The following is a 25,405-nucleotide window of genomic DNA, read 5'->3' as shown; positions in this document are numbered from 1 at the left end:
GAAAACACCTTAATATAATGAAACTACGTGTCTGATACTGGAATATTCTCTGTTCCTTATGCTACAAAAATGTTCCTAGTTTTTACAATATTTAATGAAATGCCCATTCCCTTGGTTTCAATTTTATTTGGAGTTCAAAATAATTAAAGTACATAGATTGCCAGTTCTGGCAGCTCCCACACTCTGTGGTGTTGAGGAATAGTGAACATTGACTTGCCCTATGTAACTCTTTTTTTTTTCCTTCATACAATTTGAAGTCCTAACATTTGATTTTGGAGGGAACGTTTTCATGTCACAGAGACATAATTTGTCCAATTTATTTTCTAGAAAATGTTTGGTCCACTTTGAATGTCAAATTAAAAAAAAAAGGAATGTGGGAAAAAGAAGAGTGGGATGGAAGATAGCACTAAAAATCCCAAACATAAAATTTCTTCTCTTTTTTTTTTTTTTTGGTCAAAGAAGAGAGAAATAAAAATAATATCAATGAAGCAAATTGTTTGAGAACAACTACATAGATTTTTTTTTTTTAGACAGTTGCGTTTTTTCAGACCAAGAGATGATGAGAATGTTACTATAAAAGAACAAAGGTTGATTGATTTTTTTGAAAGAGCTACAACAAATGAACACAACATATAATCTTTCAGAAAAATGAGCTTGAAAAAAATGTGAAGTGGCGTGACAAATCGAAGGGTAACGTTATCACAGAAAAAGATGCACCACCAAACTTGAAGCAATTGATTAGCAAGCATTAAGGAAAAATGGGAGCCCCTATTATACACAGTTTAACATACAGGTTCTTTCAGACAAAATATATTTGCAAGCATTGTTGGTATAGTTGTGCAGCTGTGGATGGTAGAGAAAACACTGTGCTTATTAAAATTACCATTACATTAAAAAAAACCCAACAAAAACACATATACCTTGCCTACTTGCCTATATATTAGGAAATAAAATATCAGTCATGTCAAACTAGGAGCACATTTCATCTGAAGGCAAAGGAACTAAGCAATTCTGAGTGCAAAGAACCAGTGGATTTTGGTTGGCAAAGCTATTTAGATACAGAAAGTATAAAAAACCCAGAATGCTTACATGTCTCTTAGTTAGACGAAGTAAAATCATAAGAGAGCATGCCATATAAATGGATTTACTGCTGCTGAGAAGGCATCTATTGTTGGGGGATGTACACTAATTCGCAAAGGGAAAGATGTACCGCACTGCTGTGCCTGCTAGAATACACTAGACAAAAATGAAGTATGATATAAGTTTTTCCAGGAGGAAAATCAGGAAAAGATCTTATTGATAAAGCAGAGAAACCTTGTTCACATCCTTTTCATATGTATGATAAAAATATGATTGACTGTCACAAAAACCTGAAGCCCAGAAATGCCTTTGACATTCAACCCTGCAGCTGTTTCCATGTTACTAAGTTTTCTGCTTCTCTCTGACCACATGTATTTCCCCATTTGCATTGCACAAAAGCATTAGTATATCTTGTACAGCAAGTGCATTATGTGCTACTATATAGTAAGTGCTGGGGCTTTTGTGGAAGCCACGGTGCTTTTGGTAGCAGGCAGATGGGAAAACTGCTACCTTTATTCTGAACATTCTTCATAATATTGAATATAGCTAGAGTACAAGACAAATGCAAATCATAGCATGTCTCCAAATCCTGGTAAGAAACATTTAAGGAACAGGATTTTTTTCTAGTTTTATCCAACAATAAAATAATCTGACTAAACACATTGGTTCAGTAAAGGATTTCTGCTTTAAAACACAGGAAAGTCTTATCCTTAAAACCAGTTAAATATTCATATCAACTCAGCTGGGGAATACTTGTCCAGCTTCTGTGCAAAGAGAAAACAGTGAGCTGATTATGTACTCTGCTTATTGATGTTATAGGGTATACTAAAGGGCAGTAATTTAGCTCGGTTCTGAATGTTAATTGAATAAAGTGTTTAAAGACACAGTGGAAAATCTCTAATATTTATTTTCATGAGTAGCTTGACGTTCCAAGAGTCAGTGTATCCCTTAGGACATAGAACCCATCTACAAATAAATACGTTTTCTACTGCTCATTTTAGAAATTGTAGTAACTGCTTGCTGGAAAAATAGACTTCCCCCGCCCCTGCCTGTTTAAGGGGATGACAGACTTCTGATTCACCCCATTCACTTCAGGATTGTTTTAATTTTTTCTCACAATCCTCCAACATGCCTCATGATTGCTACTTTTTATTGTATTAGTGTATGAATCTGACACTAAGGCTATCTATGCAAAATTGAGGTGTCAAAAAAAGCATGTTATAGCATAGGAAAACCCAGGCTACTTGATGCAGAAAGAAAACTGATGCTTCAGAACGTGATTCAATTCCCTGGTTTTAGCCAACTCGTGCAGGAGGGAGTAAAGTACTCCTTGGAACTGCCAGTTTCTTTGCACCAGTTAGACAGTTCAGACCAGCTGATAAACATAGACTGTATGCCTAATTTTCACATTAATTTATTAATAAGCATCAAACAGGATGTTTCCATGACATTTGAGGATTTAGAGATATGTAAAAACCTGGCAGCTACCTAGCCTAGAAATACAGAAAACAGAAATAATGTTCCAAGAATAATTTGTAACCAGGAAAGAAAAATAAAGTTTTTACATTTACATTACCCTGCTTGGCTGCCTGGTAATTCTGCAGATCTATGCAGCTGAGACACTTCTACCCCTGGCAGTTCCCAATGTAGCATAGACTTGCACAACAGATCAATTTTTTGCACAGAAGAAAAGCGTCTGTGATACATCTACACTAGAGCTCTGAAAACCTGCATAACTGCAGCTCTTACAGGGCACCACGGCAGCCTTTTCAAATACAAAGATTACAGCTTTCAGTCCAAATAGTTGGAGTTTGATTCCTTACTGAAAAGTCAGCAATTTTTTTTCTGTAGGAGTGAATCCTTTTACTGACAATGTAGGCAGCTGTGCATCAAGGGGATATTAGAAAAACATTTTTCTTTCCTTGTAGAGTATTTAAAGTCGTGTATCTTTTTGTATTTTTTCATGTTAGGTCCTGTTTAAGTCACTAAGACCTACAACAGCAGTAGATTGTGGCTCAAATCCAGGGAATTTAATAACTTCAGATTTAATGAAAAGATTTTACTTGCAAAATTTTTCTAGCTGAATCAGATTAGAATACATCTTCAATTTCATCTTGCATGCTACACAAATCCCTTTTGTACTTTCTAATAACTTACTACAAGGTCTTTTACTTCACATAAGATAATCTCTTCTCTACATGCTTCAACACAAAAGTACCTAAACATTTTTGAATCAAAGGTTAAGAAACAAAATACATGATTAGATGATGCATTTTTCATTATTTTCTTTGAAATATTTTTCCTATTCATTAACTGTTACTCAATGAACAGCAATTTAAAGTAAGAGAACCACATTGAAAGAAGAATTTCTGTATGAAATTTTAAGAATGATAGGCACTTCTATCTTGCATGCCTAAGAAATGAGGATTTTAAGATTGCACACTCTGTTTGTCCATCCCTCTTCTGCTTCCATTCTTGCAGTGTTTTGGTCCAGTTTTCATGCATTGCAAAGAGGAACAGAAATCATCAGTGACTTCTCTTTGCCTGTCATGAGAGCATGGAGGAAAGGGTTTCCTTTCTAACATTCAGCCTCTCTGCCCTCAAAAGCTTCATGAAGGACTAGGCCTAACTATATTAAACCAAAAATCAACCACAGCAGTCAACAAAAACAGAAAAATCATATTGCCATTGCACACACCCCACCTCAAACACTGTGACAGAGGAGATATTCAGGCATGTGGGGAGGTGTTAGAAAATACTGACAGTATTTTAGTAGAAGCAGTTATGTAAATGTACTTGAAAAGAAATTCAGGCATTTAAAACACTGCTTATGGCACTACAAAGACCAGACTTCACATTAAAGGTTTTGTGGAAAAGGCATGACCTGTGTGAAGTTACTTACAAATTAATGGAGTACAGATATAAGACAGGATTTCAGAATTACAGTTGCAAAGTTTGTCAGAGTTTAGCCCTTCACCTCAAAAAAATTCTTGTTTAAGCTTCAGGTGCACTGGCAAAAGAGTGGAAATCACTTTTAAATACTTTTTCTAAGACCATAGTGAGAAAAGAATTAAGTCAGATTTCCAAAGCTTGAGCTTTGGATCAGCACATCCTCAATATTATACTTTATGACTATAAGCAAAAATAAAAATTAAATAATAAAAGGCCAGATACAAGAGCTGAGATCCTGCCTCCACCAAAGTCAGTGAGACTCTCTGGCAACATCTAAATTTGTAACTAAAATTGTCATGGCCTGTTTTCTATCCCTGAGGACATCTGGCAGGTTCTGGCCACATCCCCTCTATTAAACTCTGGGGCGTTTTAAAGAGGGAAGCACAACTAAGCCACTCACTGGAAACAGACCTGACCTGACTCTACCTTATAACTGTGCACAGGATTTTTTCTGCAGATTTTAATGACTGCAGAGCAAAGAATGCCAGAAACTATTTTAATAAATCAATAGTATGATTCCGTTCCACTGCTCAAGCCCATGCTGTTCCACTCCTTAATTTATATGTCGCTGATGACCCTTACTCTGATTTAAATCAATGGTACTACCTATTTGCTCTAAATCATGTTTGCAAATGGCATTATTTTCAGACTTTTAACCAAGTTTAAATTAAAGACATAAAGATGATCTGGACATATAGAAATTATCCCTGTTTTATTGTGTTTCTAGTCATGCGTGGCTATCTTGATTTTGTGATGGTGCACAATTTTCTAGCCCTCAGTTTTTATGCTTCTTTCCCCAGCTGTAGGAAATGCCTCTCTCCTCCTACCCCTTATTAAATTCTGGTACCACTTTGTCACCCTAGAAAAAAAAAAAGGAAAACTATCCACAACTGAATAATGAGACACTAAGACTAAACTTTAATATATCCCAAGTATGTAACAAAGCATATTAAATTTTGTTTTCTGTTTTGATTAGCAATTAAATATTTGACATTCTAGCTGTCCAGTCACCACGAAGCATCTGTCCTCTGCCTCAGGGTGGAATTCCCGAGGGGTGTCTGTTGAAGGTATCTACCTAGCAGCAGATCTATTTAGGTTTGTGAATCCTACTATTTCACGGTCTTTATTGAGCTGAAAACTTGTGTAAATACTCAAGAAAGATCTTTAAATGTGAAAAATATATACAAGTTATATGACACACACTCTGAAGACAATAATAAAACGATGTGTTTTACTGACAATAAAAAAAAAAAAAGTAACAAATGAACATAAGCAACCAAACAAATTGGAAGCACAACATTTTCACATGAGGTATATGTGATTCTATTAAGAGAATTACAAAAAAATGCAAGGTGCTATGATAGTTATATACAACCCATACAATGTCTGAGTAACCAGCAGTCTGTTAAGCTTTTCCCAGGCTCTGGGAGCTTCCCCAGAAGGCTGTCCTTTAATCCTCACTTTGAGATTATTGCAGAATGTGAAAGGAAGGAAAAAGCAAGTGAGCTAACAAGAATCTGCAGGTTCCTCATTAAAAATATGTTTGAAGAATTATTTCTAAAACACAACTCTAAAATCCAGAGAGTGAATTCATAAGAATTTTTTCTCTAATATTCCTATCTGATTTGGACAGACCAGAAGAAAACTGCTGTCTTGCAAAAATGGTGGAGAGCGTAGCTCACCAGAAGACCAAAAGAATTTAGAAATTTCAAGAAACAAATAACAGAATTACTTCAAATCAGTATAAGCGACTTCATATAACAATTCTGAGGGTGGCTAATGAAAATGTGCAATATCCAGCTTCTCTTGCAAAAAAAAAAAAAGTTGGTTTTGAATTGCAGAACTTTTTGGTAGAAATAGAAGATTTTTTTTAATAAACTAAGCTTAATTTGCTTTAAGTTTTTATTTACAGTATTTGGGGAGATATGCTGTGTTTTTAATCACATGATTCTTAAAACGTTAAGTCTAGAGGCCTGACTGGATTATCAGTTCAGTACTGGTTGTTACAGTTTTTTACTGTTCCACATCAGTGTTGAACTTCGTATTTGAGAAAACAGCAGAAAAACAAAAATGAAGGAATTCCATTATTCTCCATCATACAGACACCCAGTCACTTGTAATTGTTCCTGTTAATAACTGAGAACTGATTGTAAGAAAGCTATTCTAATTTTAATGCTATAATTTTTTGAATGTCAAAATCTCAGTAAATACGAAGAGCTAAAAATAAAACAGGAAGCTGAAAAGTAAATGAAACATTTTGAACAAAAGCACGTTGGAGAAAGACTTTTTTTTCTTTTTAAAATGTAATATAAAATGGAGATAATATTTTTTAAAAAAATACTATAATACCTATAAATATTTATTTACAATTAATAAAAATATTTCTTAATTTTGCTAACTATTGTAACAGGAGTTAGCACTCCTACTATGCCTCCTTGCAAACATTAGAACCACAAACAACACTGGAATTGCAGAGTCCCTACTTTAAAAGTTAATTTCTCTGTGGATAACACTTGGCAACAGGTAGTCCTTATGGTAGGATCAAATCACCTACTTTAGGCACTTGTGCCTAGGCTGTAGGTGGACAGATAATCACCCATTTAAAGTAAGTGCCTGAGGCCCCATTGCAGCCTGCCAAGACAGTTACCTACCTTAGTACCTGAGGGGGGGAATTTCTCTGACTCAGTTTAAGCACTGAAGTTACGTAAACCCACTCCTCAACTGAGAGTTTTTAAAGGCACCTACCTCTTTTCCTTAGGATACAGTAACTTCAGCCTTTTATTTTAGCAGAACACTTTACTAGACTCCTAAAATTTAGGGAGGACTTTGACTCAATGGTTGAACATTAGGAAAAGTTTCTTCACCCAGAGGGTGATGCAGCACTGGAGCAGGCTCCCCAGGGAGGTGTCACAGCCCCAAGCCTGACAGTGTTCAAGGAGAGACTGGACAACACCCTCAGACACATGGTGTGAACTGTGGGGTTGTCATATGCAGGGACAGGAGTTGGACTCAATGATCCTTGTGGGTCCCTTCCAACTCAGGACATCCTATGATTCTATGATCTTAAAGGTCTTTTCCAACCTAAATGATTATATGAATTTGCTCTATATTCATTTTATCTATTTAGAATATTCTTCTTGCTTGATTTTTCAATTGTTTTATTTTCTAAAAAAAAAACCACCAAAAAAACGAAAAACCAAAAAAACCAAACCAAACTGATGCTGCCTCAAAACTGCACTTGAGAACAACTGAGACTTCTATCACAGAAACCGGCAATATTTGGTATTACTTACAGAGAATATGAACTAAGATTAAATGTTTTCCTTTTATATGATTTTTTCCATAGCAGGAACTATTGTCTGTGTATATCAGAAGATGATTTCAGAAGGAAGGTTAGGAGTATGTGAAAAGTGGAACCATATTATTTCCTTAGCAAGGACAAAACCCACTTCACTTGTGTATAAGTCAGGGTTAGAGCTGTAGGAAAAAGAAAAAAAAGTCTTTATGTTTTGTTATGTTCACCCTATAGTGGGAGCATCCTCCTCCAAACAAAAGCTGTTCTTTAAATAAGCTGTTCTCAGCCACACAGAGCAACACATCAAAGGACAGTGTCAAGCCAATCTATGAGTCAATAAAGGATTTGTAGAAGCCTTAATAGATAAGAAAACCCTATGGTAAGTTTTTTAAAACTGAGGCTTTTTAGTAGAGACTAAAGCTCTTCAGTTGATCTACCATGATATTTAAATACATACTTCACATTACCTGGTGCATACACCGGGGCCACTTAATATGCTTAGAGTCAAGTGTGTGCTTAAGTCTTTTCCTTAGTCTGAAACAGAGTACTCAGCGTTTTGCCAGAGCAAAACTCTCAGGCCTCAGAAGAGCTGTACCATGGAACTATAATTTTTCAAACATATAGAAACAAGATAAAAGTTCAATTCCTACAGTAGTTGTCTTCAGTAATTAGATCTTTTCTACAGCAAAGGCTGTAGAAACTGTCTGTGAGTCCAGCATTTTTCAAACAGACCTGGAGGTCAAATTTTGGATACACACTTTTCAAATGTTACTCCACATTTCTGGCTAATAAGAGGGAGTATGTATGACCATGACAGCAGAAATCAAAATGATACCACAAATATTATTGAATAAATATTCACTTAGAATTTTAGATAAGTGCTGAAGATGACAAACTGATTCAGTTTGGCTTAGTATTAGTTAACTTATTGATTCAAAATGTTTAACGGATTGTGAAAACTCTTAATGTTACAGTTAACACAACTATAGACTCCTTATAAAATCACGAAGTTGCAATATTGTGCATGAAATAACTACTTTCTTTAAGAAAATAATTTGTTTTCCATAGTCACAACATATAATCTGATATCAGTTACTGTACATATATTTTCTCGCAATACTCTGACTGTCTATGAATAGTGGATCCACTGATGCCACTTTTGCTGCTATAAAGGAGTGAATACAGTGCAAAACTGCCGTCAGATCCTGAAATTCAAGTTCCTGAAAGAGGAAGTAAGAGAAAAAAAAAGAGAAAATGTGAATTTATATTCAGGTTTATAAACATTTTACATAAGTACAGAACAGACTAGTCAGCAAACAACAATGGACTTTAAATAAAAATCTGAATCTTTATAGGGAGCTATAAAGTTATAAGTGTTTGGAATAAAAGATGTAGATCCATAACTCGTTCACTGGCAGTGCTGCATGTCAATTTAGTTTTCATTTTGTGCTATTTTATTGTTTACATTTAACTCAGCTTGGTCAATGAAAACATTCAACTTGCAAGAACATTCAGGTATCACAACACATTTAAAATATTTGATAAGTCGAGGATTTTTGAGGATGATGCGGTGTCAAGTCACAGCCAAGGAGGGTGAGGAGGACTCATTCTCGGCAGCCTTTGAAGGAGAATCAGATAAGCAAGATGGGAGGCCAAAGGCAGGTTAGAGTCACACCACAGCCTGCACAGAGAAATATGGTTGGGTATGAAATTCATCTGTCCTAATTCACAAAGAAAGGCAGAGTTCCTCCCAACCAGTTCTCAGATTCCCTTGACTTTTTGTAACACATTTCATCTTCTGTGTACCAGTTAAATTAGGGTTTAGAGAACAAGTCTTATGAGAGGGTGGCTGAGGGAGCTGGGGCTGTTTAGCCTGGAGAAAAGGAGGCTGAGGGGAGACCTTATCACTGTCTACAACTACCTGAAAGGAGGCTGTAGCATAGAGGGTGGTGTTCTCTTCTTCCAAGTAACAAGCGATAGAATGAGAGGAAATGGCCTCAAGTTGCACCAGAGGAGGTTTAGATTGGATATTAGGAAAAACTTATTCACGGAAGGGGTTGTCAGACATTGGAACAGGCTGCCCAGGGAAGTCACCATCCCTGGAGGTGTTTAAAAGATGCGAAGATGAGGCTCTTAGGGATGTGGATTAGAGGTGGACTTGGCAGCATTAGGTTAACAGTTGGACTTGATGCTCTTAGAGGTCTTTTCCAACCTAAACAATTCTACGATTCTATGATTCTTTTTCCTAATCTCCCCAGACAGAAAAGGAGTGATATTCTGCCACAATTACAAAAAATATAATATAACAGACTTGTTCAATTTACATGATACTACTATTTGTGAAGTCTGCAGCTTGTAAATATATTGTGGGAACATGTGGGAAACTTATTGTTTTGGGAAGAAAATTGTTTTCAGCTAAATAGTAGTTTATCGAGGCACACTCTGTATGTTTGCCTTTAAACAAAAAGCAAGGCACTGGACTTCTGTTTTTCCTGTCATAGTATTTTATGGTATCTTCTCAAGAAAACTGCCTCAAACAGAATACCTGGAATTCAAGGTTACTATTCAGGAAAAGCTCACTACTAAAGAATGTCTTAAATTGTTCACTAGTATTTGTGGGGCATTATTTTGTGACCCTTTATTGGGCATAAGTGGGAAATGTTTGATAGTGGGGGTAGGGTTGCAGGAGGTCTCTGTGAGGAAAGGCTGGAGCTGTTCTGTGTTGGACACAGCCGGTTCCACCCATCACAGGGCACGGCTGAGACCCCCAGCTGAGGTGGTGGGGCCTTGGGGAAAATGTATTTAAGAAAGGGCAGTAAATGCCCAAAAAAGGCAACAAGGTCAGAGCAACAGGAGGTGTTCCATGGCAGAACAGGTAACACCCCCAAAGGGACCACAAGCTGTGGAGGAGCCATGCTGGAGTAGAGAAAGTCAGTAAGCAGCAAGGAGCAGCAAAGGAAAAGAGAAACAAGGAATGACAGAAAGAAACCATTACATGCTGACAGTATCTGAGGGTTCTACTTCATGATGATGAAATTCTACTGATTTAAAAAAAAAAAAATTGTGCACAGTTTCTTTACATCCTCAGGCAGATATATATTTTATTGTCTCAGGGATTTTATTTCCCACTAAGCAAATTTATTGTTCCCAGACAAATGTAATTTTCTGTTACCATCTACTCTCTTCAGCAGAGAGTGACAATAAGCAGCATTACTGTACAGCAAGAGTAATAGAATGATATTTGACAAGCTCCCAAGGTACACTTTTCACGTGGTTTAACAGGCCTTACAAATGGGTTTATCTTCTACGAAACATCCACAAAAACTGCAGAGAAAGACCTGCCAGACATGGTAGTCTTAGAACAGAGAAAGTTTTGGCAATAAGCTGTCCTCCTCACAGTGCTTGCTCAGTGCACACCGAAGTCTAAGAGAACAGTGCTTTCAGCCCCTTGCTCCTGCAAAGAATATGTTTATCACAAGTTTTTAGATGTGTGTAACAATCTGTCTTGAGTGGGTCATCGTCAGACAAGCAAAGTTAAACTCCTTCCAGAACCTGGAAACACAAGAATTTCTCAAACAGCTTTGAGAATGTGTTAACATAAATGAAATTAGTTCAAAAATTATCCTCTGAAATTACCCACTGGTTTTCTGACAACTTTCCAATAAAAAATAGATGAATTAAAAAACAATGCATAGCCATTTTTCATTTCAACAGTTGAAGTAATAAGCACTTTAAAACAGATTATTATAATTCAGTATCTAATGGAAATTACAAACTGACACTTGCAAAATTACAAAAGGACAGCATAAACAAAACACTCCTAATTAAAAAAATAGGAGCATAAGCCAATATAGCTGATAAGCAGAATGTACTATTTCTTATCATTCATACCTGGTTAAATAAGGAGAAATAAGGTGAAACTGAGGGAAGAGGAAAAATGCTCCCATACTTCTGCTTTTGCATACTTGCTAGTCAACAAATTAAGAAATCATTATCCTAAAAGAAGGAAAATCTCTTGAGAACTTGTATCAAACTAAGCACTTAGGTAATTGGCAATAAAACGCATTTGGTTGTTGAAGTAATAATTTGGGTCTCACACTCAAAATTAGATCTTGTTGTGAAAGAAAAATGAAGTGCGAATGTGGTTAAAATCCTTTGACAAATTTAAGACCATGTTATCTTTATTCTGATTTTTTGATGCATTAAAAAAAAAAAAATCTACTTTTTCTATTTGGATTCATAGTTATGAAGCAAGTATGGAGATAAGTTTCTTAAAATATATTTTAATGACAGTAGATGTCTACTGTAAAATTAATATAAAATTAATATAAATAATTTTTAAAAAATAGTGCCATTGTTTAACCCTCATTGTCTAATTTTTGTAAAACTAAAATTAAATACACACTCATGATTATTCCTGAAATATTATAGGCCTCAATATATGATTCTGTATAAGTTCTTGGCTCAAGTCAAAGGTCTACATCTCCTGAATCACTGTCTTTAAAAACAATACATTCTAAAATATAAACCTACTCCATTAATCTTGGATTTGCTCCAAAATCAACAGAAATAATCCAGCAATTTCACTTCAGTTTCTGGCTATTCTGACATTGAATACACTCACTGAATGCAGCCAAACCAGTTGAGAGAAAAGAGTTTTTCATTTCTCTAGTCTTACTAATCTATACATGTTTATCAAGATAAGCAATCAAAGGTAACCTAACACAGATTGTAGGCAGGATTTCAGACTGCTCTAACAATGTTACATGAAGAGTTTTGGGATAAGAAAAAAGACAGGAATGTCTCGTCACCGAGAGTCGGTCCTTCCCCATGTCCCTACTGCAGCACTCTCTATCACAGTTCAGAGGACGATCAAACTGCAATAGTCTCTCTTGCATATCCGAGAGAAGATGTCTCATCTGTTGTGACTGATCTTTTGAATGCTAACAATAGTTGTTGAAAGAGGGCAGTATTGCTAAACCTATGTTTCATGTGCAGACAACACTTTGTTTCTCCAGTTAATACTGCACGTCCCTCAATCAGAAGATTATTTTCAAGAGTGGTGCTAGTTTTTGAAGTTGTTATAGAACTGGGTAGCCAAATAGGAGGCATCCAAGCACTCCTCATGCAGTTTACCAGTTGGTTTGCTTCCCTCATGCTCTGTCATGTCTTCACTATTTTATGTCAGGTTATCTGTGGGGATGAGTGATCATCTGGAATCATAAAAGAGGAGCATAAATCTGGAGGTGTTCTCCTGCAGGGCTCGGTTAGATGTGGTCAGCTATGGTAGTATCAGAGAGGTGGACTTCACCTGAAGCCTCATGCCCCAGAAGCTCCCAGAAATGCAGATGATCACAATAGCATTTGACAGAGGACACCACAAATGGGGGTGAGGCTGTGGTGCTCAGGATATCTGATTTTGGCGCTACCTTCACAATCCTGAAGCTGGCTGGTCAGATACAGATGCAAAGCAGAAGTTGGGGTTCAGATTTATGCAGGCTCAGGGTAGACCTTGCTCAGAGAACTGGTGTCCCAGTGGTGTATTTAGCTTGCATGCAGTTTACAACAGGGAAAGGGGAAGAGGACTGGGTGTTAATTTGGAAATATGGATTGGGTAAAAGATAGGTATGGCCTTCTGGCTTGGGGAAATGCATGGATGCAATGTGTCTCTTAGCAGGAGACTATCTTGAATATGGTTTTAATGGTGGAAAGTTGGTCTCTTCAAGTTTAGAATGTAATGTGATTTTTTTCCTAGAAAATAACATGAATGACACTTCTTTCAAACAGATGGATTGTTCTGATGATTTTTTTTTTTTTTAATTTTTAAAGAAACATTTATTTCCATTACATACCCAGCCAGGCAGATGACTGAGTGATAGTTTTGCTCTATATCATCTAACACCATCCTTCTGCTTACCTTATCTGCGACTGCTGCTTTTTTCTTTAGTTAAGATCGTCAGTTTATTTTTGGTGTAATTAAAATAATCTGTGCATGTCTAATATTTCAATAAACAAAGCTATTTCAGTTTACTATATGTATCCTAGTAAGTGAATTAAGTACAATGAAGGCACTAGAAGGAAGACAACAAGAGAATAAAAGATTGAATTAAAGCAGTGGGAGGACAAGACTGTGAAACTGCCTGCTGGTCCTGAGAATATAAAAAATGTGCACACTACACTGACCTCAATCACTATATGTGCGCAGTCAAGTAAGAAAAATATATGTTCTTGTTTTGTCTACCACCTATGAGAGCTGGATTTATTACATATCATAAAGAGCTTGACAGGCCTGTTGCATCATTACCACGCACACACTTAATTTTATTGATTACTTCTAAGAGCTGTTGAATCACTGTTTGAACAAGACATGAGCCTGTTTCACATAAAAGGCAGATAATGGAGACACTGACAGATACTGTTTATTAGTTGTTGACAAGAGCACAACTATTACTACAATCTTCTTCAGCATATTATTTCAATCAGTTTGAAATAATAACCATATCTTTTGTAAAAAAAGAACAGATAAAGATATCTAGGTTTTAGCTCCAATCCCCATGGAAGTCAAAAAGGGAAAGGAAATTAAAATTCAGCTTTCTATCTCAGCAAGTATACCAGGGCTTGGTTGCCATATCATGGTTGAGAAGAACAAATGTATCAGTATTACACAGCTTGTTAAGACTGTTATAAACACACAAAGATAAATCATCAGCTAGGGTATGAAAGCTTCTTCAGCTATAAACTTTTATTTGCCCTCCTCTTTGTGACTGTCATTTGCACAAAGAAAGAAGGACAAGTTAGATTTTGCTCTTACTCTGCAAACATAAGAACCAGGTCCATGATGCCAACATGCAGTGCCAGATGAATTGCCACTTTATTGGTTTACTTAAGTCTGGTAACAGTGTCATACAGGGATCTGGAAGATTCAGGTGGTTTTTCACTTTCAGCTTGGTGATTCCAAAAGACATTGTCTGCTGCTAAATCAGGAACACTTTTAAATGTTGCCTTGGCACATGCAAAATTTGCTAATGCACAAGAAATCCATTTGAAAAAAGTCTTTCTAGGAGCAGCCAAATAAATTCACCTATTCCAGCAAATATTAAAATCAATTTCCAACAACAATCAGACTGTTCAATACTGTCACACAGGCAGGCAATATCTTAACTCTTATCTACCATCATCTTGCAAATGATCAAGCACTACAAGATGTTCATTAGTAAACTTCCAGACTTCAGCAACAGAAGACCCATGTTAATAAAAATACAGAAGGGCTTGAGTGCTAGATTATGGTTTACTGATGCTAGAGATTATTGTTGCTGTAAAGAGAGAGCTTTGCTTGTGCTCTCCTTAATTTGCCATATCTCTTGACAGTACTTATATGCAATAAATATCCTCTCAGGTGAATATAGTAAATATGGTTACTGACCTGTCCTTGATCACTTCCCTGAAGTTTTCCTGTTCTAAAGAGAACAGGATTTGCTGCAAAACTGCAAATTCAGACCACATTATTCCACTGTACCACTGTGAAATTACAGAAGAGCTGAGGCTTCAAGTCAGTGAAGAAAGAATACTGAAAGCACTCAGATAAATGTGCAGGGCTCCTAAGTTATATGTGTGACAGACACTAAGTGTAGGAAGTCAGCATCATGTAGTTGAAGCTTCAATATGGCTCAAAATTGTCTAGCGACACTATGATCTCTTTCTTTCTTTAATGAAATATTTGAGACAAGTTAGTAGAAGCGCAAATGCCATGAAGAAGGATTTTCCATTTCCATTCTTAGGGTGAATAAATTATTAAAATATAATTCCATCTTTTCCACAGACTATAAAAGGAACAACAACAACAAGATAGAAGAAAAGGGAAATGCACAATTAAAATATGCTTGGAAAAAGTTTTATTTTCCAGGTACAGTTTAGCTATGGGAGATGAATCATCAGTATGATTCTGGAAGTATTAATCAGGTTTTTTTTTTAAAGCAATCTTGAACTTTCAGTGTGGGTGTCATGTAGGTTAAAAATATATCCTATTACTAAGATTACTTGTAATTTCTCAGTACTGACTTCTTTGTTCAGGTACATAAATGCTATACAGCTTTGCCAAATATAACATGTTTTGGCTGATATTTACCATACCAGTTTTCCACAATAGATTACTTTTCAAGAGAATATTTTAGCCAAAATGGCTTACAGATTGCTGAGACTCTGAAATTTGTCAGGAGGATGACTTACGTATCAGGGGGTTGCTTTTTACTATTCCTGTGAGATCTACTCACATTTGTTCATGATAAAATTTACTTGGAAGATGAATAATATGTAAAGATATAATTTTCACTGAGATTGCTCAAGCTGCAGATTTCCACCAGATAGGAAACTAATAAGATGTGAATCTGGATCAGGCAAATTTGCGTATGTTATATTCTTCCAGTTTTCAAGCAAATACTGGAATCCAATTTTAGAATTACTTTTTCAATCATTTTCAACTTTTTTTACAGTAAGTTAAACCAGGTACTATTTACCAAAAATATTTATGAGAACATCATGTGGGAGTATGCTTAAGGTTTAATAATGTCAAGACAAATCACAAGTACTGTTTCTCTCCAGACTAGTTAGCCTGTCTTAAAATGGAAATGAGGCAATTTTGCTATAGTCTTTTCTCAAAAAACCACCTTGGTAGTTTCCTATCACTTTATTATTCTCTTTATAATTACAAACTGTTTATTTAATACTCTTGTTATTTTTCTACTATTGAAATTAGGCTGTCTGGTTTGTAAGTCTCCCCTTGATCCCTCTTTTTTTTAAAAAAACCAAAAAAAGCTATGTTTTCTCTATCTGTAATCCTACTCAGTTACCTGGACTTCTGAAACATAACTTCCGCTAACTCCAAAATACTGTATAAACTAACATTTTAAAATATTTCAAACACCTTCCTTCCATATTCTGGTTTGCGTTTATAACCCCTTGATCTTATTTGTAATGTGGGATGTATTTTCTTTTTGATAACTGGAGCCAAGGAAAAAAAGCATGTATTAATAACATATGCTTCTCATTCGCTATCTCCTCAGCTTCCACAGTAATCTATGATTTATTACTTGGTTTCATGGCTTCAGCTCTTTCCCATTACTAAAGTATTTGGAATTTTTTTTCTCCTTGTTTTCATGTCTTTTTCTAATTTTGGAACTTAAGAAAAGACAAAAACTTTTTTTTTTTTTTTTATATGAACTTCGCATATGTAAGAGGCACATGTGTAGTCAACATGCTCCATTTGGTTGATGAGCACACAGGTTTAAGAAGAATTTCATCCTGCTGATCCAATGAAGAGTTGACCACAGCCCACAGAAACTCCACATTAATGCCACAGGAATGCTTCATAATCAACCACTCTCCTCCCTCTTTCAAAACAGTTGCAGAGCTACTCCTTCATACAGATCCATTTACATTCTATGTTGCAATTTCACAATTTTTAAGTATCTCCTCTAAAAAGATGTCTGATTTCCTACAGAAATGAAGTGATGAAATCACATCCGTGTGCATGTGTGCAATTTTTGGCCTATTTGTTGAAGAGGTGGACACCTCAAAGGAGATGAATCTATAAGTGTGGCATGAGTCGTTGGCAGGGACTGGGAGAGCAGGAAAAGCATCGTACTTTCCTCCTTGGACCAGCAGCTAGAGCAGGGGTCCCTTGGCCACCCCTTATACGTGGGTTATCTGACCAGGTAATGCACAGACACCCCTACAAACCGGTTGCAACCATTTGTTCCCTATTGTCAGGCTGGATAAAGATATGCTGGGACTTCGCAGTAATATGAATGCAATACAATGACTTTTGGGGGATTTCAAGGAGAAAAAGAGGCGTTGTTACTCGAAGTATTAAAGTCAGGGAATGGGAAACTAAAAGCAATATTGCTGTAGGGAATATGAAGGACCTGATGGAGAAACAACTGACAGGAATCTAGCGCTTATAAACTTCCTAGAACAGAAAACTTTTTAAATAGAAAAATGTATTGTTCTTCGCCTAAAACTGAAATGCACAGGAAGAAGCATTCGGCTTAAAATTTCTAGAAGGAGAAAAAAAATCATCTCTAGCTAGTAACCAAGATGCAAAAATAGAATTTCCAAATGTGATTTTTTTGGTCCAAGAATTTATAAGCATATAAAATTAGACATAATCCAGAAAATTATTTTGCAACCTTAACTCTACTCTGCCAAGTGAACATAAGTCATCTGTATCAAGCTTTATTTCACATGTACTGGTTCATTTACTCAGGAAAAATGAAACTTTTGATGGCATTTTCTTTTTTCATTATTGGCGGCTTTTCACCGTACAGTACCATCTGGCTCTATGGAATCTCTTCCAGTACAATAAGCTAAGGCAGACACTGTACTATACTCTGAGTATTAGTGTTGACTATTTCCTCAGTAGTCTGTAATTATGAAATTTAAGAAATATTATTTAGGTGCTGGGCATATACCTGAATATATATACCACTTATCTGAAGTGGAGATGCTGAACAGCTGTATCCTGGTCTCATTTAATGTGAAATCCAAGTGGGTAAACTGCACCGAGCAGAGGCAGCGGTAAAAGGTATAGTCACTGAAATCTTCATAAATCTGCAATTGCTTAGTATCACCCTTTCTCCTCTGGCTTTGAATGAGTTTTTCCTGGGCTCTTGCAACATCTACAACACACGTGTACGTTTAGGTACATGCATACTTATAATTCTGTGTGAACTGATCACGTATCATCTTCCAAATGATAATTTCAAGATACCTCACAAATATTCATGAAGACTTCGCCAATTACAGTGAGTTTTCATTATAGCTACACAAAAGAATAATTTTTAATGTTTTAACAAATCAGTCTCCTGGACAAAGTTTGCTGTAAAAGTATCATTAGTACTCACTTTTATACTAATTTTTCAGACAAATTTTCATTTAAAATGCTAAAATTTACTATTTTTCTATCTAAAGAGTCAAATAAAGGTAAAACCAATTAAAAACAATTGAAGTGAGCACAGAAATAGAATTTTTTTTTTTTTTTTAAATCCAGTTGTTTACCACAACAGAAAAAGGAATGATCCAATATTATAGCAATGGAATTCCATCGCAAGCAATGGAATAGGGGCTCTTGGCCAATCACATACATGGATTATCTAATGATCTAATACACAGATTCAGAGATTCAGATTATGGTTTTTGCACCAGAACAATCTTCCTGGTTGACCTAGAACAAGTTATGTGAACTCTGCAACTGATGATAAAATGACGATAGTAGTCATTTTCTCTCTCCAAGGAGAATACAGTCAAGGTATTGCAGCACTGGACCTTTTGTAATAGACGTTAAAATACCTTTCACGGTAAAGCCAACTGACAACTCAGGTTAAGTTTACTAATGAAATACTGAATAATTTACTAATACAGATGGACAAAGAAAGACATATTGCATTTGTTGTAACTTTATGATAAACAAGGAAGGTTAAAGTTCTTCTTACAACTTTTTAAAAAAAGTTAATAATGTTTGTGTATGGTCATGGTAAAAAACTGTCACTCAGTAAGTGACTTTAACCTGTATAATCTCAGGTAAGAGTATTTGATCATCAAATACTTTTCTGCTGTTTTCATTAGCTTTCGTCCATCAAAACCCAGCTGAGCCCCACTCTTCATCTTTGTCATATCACATCAAAGTTCCCCTCATTCTTTTTAAAACTGCATGATCGAAAAGTTATCTTTTTATTTTTTTTTATTCAGCATGAAGCTTGGGATCACAGGGCAGAATCTGAACTCAGACTAAGGCATTACAGTCAAACCTCTAGATGACGATTCAAACTACAATCCTGAATTAGAACCTGCTGAAGTTCAGTTGGGAATCTGAATTCTAAATTTCACAATTTTATCTGATGATTGCTAGAGGGGAAAAAAAGAGACACACATAATATCTCTAGCAGTGGCTGGATGCCTCAACAGCTTAATTCCAGATCCTGCAAAGCACTGAGTTCTCTTAATTCCTGGTAAAACCAATAGGTTTCAGGAAATGCTTGGCCTCTTGCAAGAATATTGCCTTTTTTAATATAATAAATGTTACATAATTTTTTAGATATTAGATAATATTACATATTCTATCTATTAAAGGTTGACTAAACAACTTTACAGTAAAACGCCATCATAATACGACTCAGTAACAGGCTTGTCCAAATAGTGTAATAACTCTATAGATACTACATCACAGTTTCTAGAGAATAGGAAAAAAAGAAAAACTGCAATGTGGAGTTCACCATATGCATTTGCAGTAATACTTTTTTGATGCTTTGATAGTAATTCCATTCCAATTTTTATTAATCTGAGAAAGAGGATGTTTCTTACCTTTGTCTCAATTTGTTTGGTGTCCAGATTCTGAAAAAGCAGCTTTACTCTTGTTTTCCCATCATCTGAAGAGCCTTTGAGCTGAGAGAATTTAAACCTCCACAGAACATTCTAAAGACAAAGATTAAGGACTCTGTTACACACTCTTACCTAGAATGACAGTTTGATGATCTTAAAGGTCAATTCCAAACTAAATGATTCTATGATCGACTCTTAGGTATTAAGATAAAGCATTAGGGCAGTAAACATATTGCATGATAATGGGCTGGCTGCAGAACAAATACGATCAACAGCTCTATATCACATGTCAAAGCAAAAGATACAATATTATGTTCACCAGTTAAACAACAATCTAGAAATTATCTGAAATGTAAATGTTTCAGTTGCCTATGAAATATCAAAATCTAGGGTAAAAGTTTAATTCTAGAAAGATCCATGAGGATATTTGCATGGGTTTCACTATGAACACAGTTCTATAACCTATCCTGATCATTCATATTTCAGCTGGCTTATTTGCATAATGTAGATAATAATGTCTTACACAGATGTTGCAAAGCTAAATTTACTGATGTGTGTAACATGGTTAGAAATCCTCAGAGAAAATAAGATACAGAAACGCAAAAATGTATTATTGAATGTAGCCTCACAAACCACAAAAAATAATCTCTACATTAGACAGTTTAAGGCTTCTTGGTGTCCTACAAGTTTATGCATAGCATGTTATGACTGTCAGCAAATCCTAGATTGACAGGTATGTTATAGTATTTATGGAGATACTTTTCAAAAACAAATATTGGGAAATTACTTTTCTGTATTTATTTGAATGTATTCTACTAATGGCCTCAAAATGTATATAAAATAAATAAATATATACAAAATAAAACCCCACAAAGTAACAACCTGCATCCAGACTTCCTACTTTTGTTTCCTTAATCCCTATAACCTTAATGAAAATTCTGTGCACATGTTGAAATGTGTCCCTGGACACTGCTGAGGAAACACAATTTGAATACTTTTATGGTTATTTCATAAGCACACACAGAAAAAAGTTTGCTATGTTCCATTTTCCAATATGCCTCATTGCAAACTAGCTTCTTCATGTAGACCAGTGCTACCAGTCTTCAGAACCCTACTCATCATTTGAAAGGGAATGTTGTATCAATTAAAAAGTGTTTACAGAAGGCACAAAAATCCTGATTCCATCTTCTGGTTCCCTGCAGACATAAACATCATTGACTTAGATAAACACAACAGATGAAGAAAAACCCAACTATGCTACAGCATTGTGATGGTGCTTAAATTTCAAATTCATGAAGAGATTTTAACTGGGTCCAGAGGGCACAATTAAAACACCTGAAAAGTATTAAATTACTTTGGATCTAAATAGGATAGAAGAATGTTCACTACATAACATAACTCCTAGGGTGAAGATGAAATAAGAACTTCGGAACAATTTAGCAATAATAGGCATTGCTGGAGTCATAATCTCTCTCAACAGTTGACACTGAGTGGAAAAGAAGTAGATGGCTCTGGAAGGTGGAAGAAAATGCACTCTTTGGGATCCCTTTATCTTGGATGAGCGACTGGAGACACAAGATACAGAAGATGAACCAATCAAGCCAACAAGTTAAAAAAATCTCTATGATAGGATAGAAAGCAGCTGCAGGTCACAAGAATTCATCTGTAATGGGCCCAAAATAGTAAACGCTGCATGAGTTAGGTCTATGATGACCCTGGAACAGAACATGTATGAAACGAAGTAATTCTTTCAAATGAGTTTAAGAATTCCCCCAAAACAGTTCTAGGAGAGCTTCCTTAAATACATTTAAACTCCTAAGCAAAAGTTCTTGCCCTTTTTATTTTGTCATTTGAAGAACATTTTTTAATGACTACATGAGCTGGTTGAACAAAAATTTGAGATACCAGCTTAGAGTCACAGGACAGAGGGGAGACTGGCCTTCACTTTAAAAAGCCTGTATGAACACCTTTTGTGGTGTAAGGTCATTCTTTGCATAAGTAGGTGACTTTAATTTGAAATTCATTATCTCCAAGAAAAAATTGCTGTGTCCCTAGTGACTTGTTAATTGGTTTGACCACTTCAACAATCTATTCAGTGTTGGTAGGAAAGGTTTTGAAAAATCTATGAGTGTTGGGCAACACAGTCAGCTCCAACTGACAATTATGGAAGTATGATGAACTGTGGAAGCCACCCATTACTGCCTTATTCAGGCTTGAGGATGCAGAGGACATCACCATCTCTCACACAGATGAACAATAAATGTCTTGAGCTCTCCAGAATTTTTACAGTTTAACAACAGGATCAATCTATCTGACATTATTCTCTGTTTCTCCCTAGGTAAGAAACAAAGGTTCATCTAAATTCTCCTCCTCGTCAATACTGAAGGTAGGTACTGTGGCTTGAAGTCCTATCCCCTTTAAAAGTAGTATTTTGGTTCTACTGAATGCAGTGGGAACAGGATTTTAATTATGGTTCATTTTCTGATCTTGTAAAAAGCGGCATCAATAGAGAAGTTTATAAATTTAAAGGTGTGAGTGTACCAAATAAATCTTCACTTTTAAAAGAAACATTATATATAGCCTAATTTAATGAGAATAGTGTCTATAGGTAAGTTATGGCTACACACAGAATGTGTACAATTGTGTAAAAAGTGCAGTTTCAGAACACAGTGTCACTTGAGGCAGAGAAGGTATGCAAACATATCTCCTGAAATTTTATACCACCTTGTAGAATAGTGCACTTAATGCAGTTAGTCTAAATTTTCAAATAACAGTGATCTTGATCATCATTTCTCTGCACAAAGATTTGTGCATTTTGGCCTAAACTCACCAAAATACTAACACACTAAAACTAGATCCTGTGTCAGTATTTCAAAATGCAGCATGTTTCCTCTTAACTCAGGATGACTGATTGAAGTTCTGTAATACAATATATATTATTAAAAAATCCTTTCAGTTTGGAGCTGCGTATTTCAGAGGACAGTCTTTCTCCTGTATAGCTCTATTAAGGCAGAAATATTTTTTTTAATGTATGTTTACTTCTACTGGTAAATAAATGTATAAAACAATTTAGAATAATTTAAAACTATCACTTTGAATTATATATAAAATAGTAAAATTATGGAGAGAGTTTGGAAGTTGGCATCTATCATAAACTATCCCCTGTAGGCACTTTATATATAGCCGCTCTGTTTTGCAAAATAAGTCAATATAATCTTATAAATTACGACTTTGAAATGTATTTGCCCTTGTTCTCCTTATTTTAGACATGGTCTAAATTTCTTATGATGGAAAAATAATTAATCCTATTTTATATCCATAGCTTCAAAATAAATAGAACGGGAGGGATACTCAATTTTTTTCATGACTAGTGATCTTTTAAAAATCTTGGCGTGTCTTCTTTACTAAGAAACCAAGTTCTTTTATTGCTTGAAAAGGAAATTACTTCTTTTTATATCTTTCTCCAAAATGTATCTTTACATGCTAAAGTACAAGTATAGTTGTCCCTTTCTAGGCCCAAAATGACTACATTTCAGTAGTATTGTATAAATGAAAAGTACAGTATGTTTGAGGAAGAAATACTCAACATCCACATAAAAACTACCATTACTGATTAACATAAAAAATACGGTTAATGACAAAGGTAGTAATAGTAAAAACCCACTAAAATTATGTTTTATTTTATTTTTCCTCTTACCTTTGTTTTACTGTCAAAACAGGTAAATCCCAGAGCAAAGTCGACTGTGAAGCACAGGGTATCCCCTTGCCAACTGCACATATATGTTTTAGACTGGAAAAAAAACCCACATTTTTTTTGACAGAACAAGTATCATCATCATTTATCATATAAAAATAATATTTTATGCATTTTTGTGTATGGGAAGACTTTTGGTTGGCAACACTGGTATCGCTATATATTATTATCTTCTAAAATAATTGTCAAAAACATCTGAATGTAGGTCAGTATCAGATCTGTCAGGTAGACATTAAGTGGAGGTCTTTTATATTCCAAGTCACTCTTCCAGAACATAAATACCATATTCTTGGAAACCTTCCCTTCCAAAATGCAACACAGAACAAAAAAAAGACAAATCTGACCATTTCAAAGCTTCTGGAAAACTGCTTAGACCTGATCTATTAATGACTTCTGGCATAATTTCAAGCAAATGAAAAAAGCTATCTGTCTACTTCACCTCTCCATCTTTGTAAACTGCTTTTTTTTTTCCCCAACATTTTTTCTTTCATAAACTTGGGTGATGTGCCAGAACAGTACTATGTTAATGTTAGTTAATGTAATTGAATAAGAAGAACTAATAATTCTCACTCATTAGTTAGCATTGATACTTGCACACAGTGTTATATATACACATCAATTCTTTGATCACCTTTCAGGTTAGAAAGTCCGTTTTATTAACAAAACCCGTAAGTTCTGTTTAAACTTCTGAATAAGCTTTACAGTAAAATTCAATTAACCTTCTTCTTTAAATGTGTTTTTAAGGCTAGCTAACTTGGGTATAGGATGGATTCTGAAGGCAAATGAAAAAGCTTCTGCTGATGATGTAAAATGAAACAACCTGATGACATTCACCATCTGTAGTTAATGTCAAAGAGCCCATTGCCTTCAGCAGGAGTAGAGATCAGATCCTGTCTCCAGCTTTCCTCACCTCACCTTACCATTTTAAAAATGAAACCCTTGGGTTTTATGATATGTTTGGTTGTTTGTCTTTTTTTTTTTTTTTTTTTCTCCTACCAAGGGAACATTACATTGCTCTCATTGATGTTTCACAAATCCCATGTTGCCTCATGCTTACACATTTGTTTCCATGTAATTTTTGTATCTGGATAGTTTCTTTAAATTCCAAAAAATAGTTTTAACACAAGAATATCCTAGAGGAGATTGAAAGCATTAATAAACTTGCTGAAGTTGAAAACTGTCCTTGTAATCTTTCTTTCAAGATTTTTAGTACAATCTAAAACTTTTGTATGTAGTAATTGTAAAGCTTTCCTCATTCCACTATTAATAAGAATGTTTAGAGTTACACTAAAATAACCATTTCTGTGTTAAAGATATGAAATTTATAGACGATTTTGAAAGGGCTGGGAATGAAATTAATTTATTAGTACACAATAGTATAATCAGTTCAACGAGAGAGATGTATATTATTTCTGAATAAATTATTTTACTCCTTGGTGTTCAAAGATCATATTATTTGGCATTTTAAAATATTTCAGTGAGTTATATTCAATTAGAATGACATTTAAATATCCCTGAATTTTATTCAGTCATTATAAGGTGTTGTTAAGCACCAGTCATAACTTATTCTCCATTATTTTCCAATTAAGAAGTTACACTAGCTGAGCTCTGATTCAGCAAAGCAATTTTAAAAACATATTAGATTAGAGTCCCCCAATTGGTAAGCACCTAGTTGCTCAGCCACAAATGATAAATACTAAAATGAACTATTCACAAATAATTAGCCTGATGTACTTTACAAACATTAAATATTTGCAAATAGTGCAACTGATTTGGAAATTATTTGCAGACAAATACCAGAGACAAACAGATTATATTGCATCTTCACTGTGCTAAACACTACAGACAGAGCTTTTTCTTTACAACAGAATTAGTTTGTGTTTTGCTGTATAAATTCAAAAGCCTGCCTATGGCATTTGCTCAATGACTTTGAGCAGATTCTAAGCTCTGTG

General features: G+C 35.2%; 1 protein-coding gene across 4 annotated transcripts in view; it reads right to left on the bottom strand.

Moving 5' to 3' along the window:
* Positions 1 to 536: 536 nt before the first annotated feature.
* SNTG2 (syntrophin gamma 2) overlaps positions 537 to 25,405 on the bottom strand; it is a 260,833-nt gene continuing 235,964 nt past the window's right edge. For 2 of the 4 annotated variants that reach the window (XM_065835059.2, XM_071807028.1), the window contains 3 exons: positions 23,397 to 23,489; positions 19,682 to 19,792; positions 537 to 8,547 (listed from right to left, as the gene is read on the bottom strand). In XM_065835059.2, coding sequence (XP_065691131.1) covers positions 8,416 to 8,547; positions 19,682 to 19,792; positions 23,397 to 23,489 — 336 coding nt within the window. In that variant the 3' untranslated portion in view covers positions 537 to 8,415. Of the gene's footprint in view, positions 8,548 to 11,251; positions 11,324 to 19,465; positions 19,793 to 23,396; positions 23,490 to 25,405 lie in introns of those variants that run through there. The other 2 variants (XM_071807027.1, XM_071807026.1) reach the window with 2 other exon arrangements.

This window comes from Patagioenas fasciata, chromosome 3 (genome assembly GCF_037038585.1).
Source record: "Patagioenas fasciata isolate bPatFas1 chromosome 3, bPatFas1.hap1, whole genome shotgun sequence".
In the NCBI taxonomy this organism is placed as follows: domain Eukaryota; kingdom Metazoa; phylum Chordata; class Aves; order Columbiformes; family Columbidae; genus Patagioenas; species Patagioenas fasciata.
This window is presented reverse-complemented; position numbering and strand designations above follow the sequence as displayed.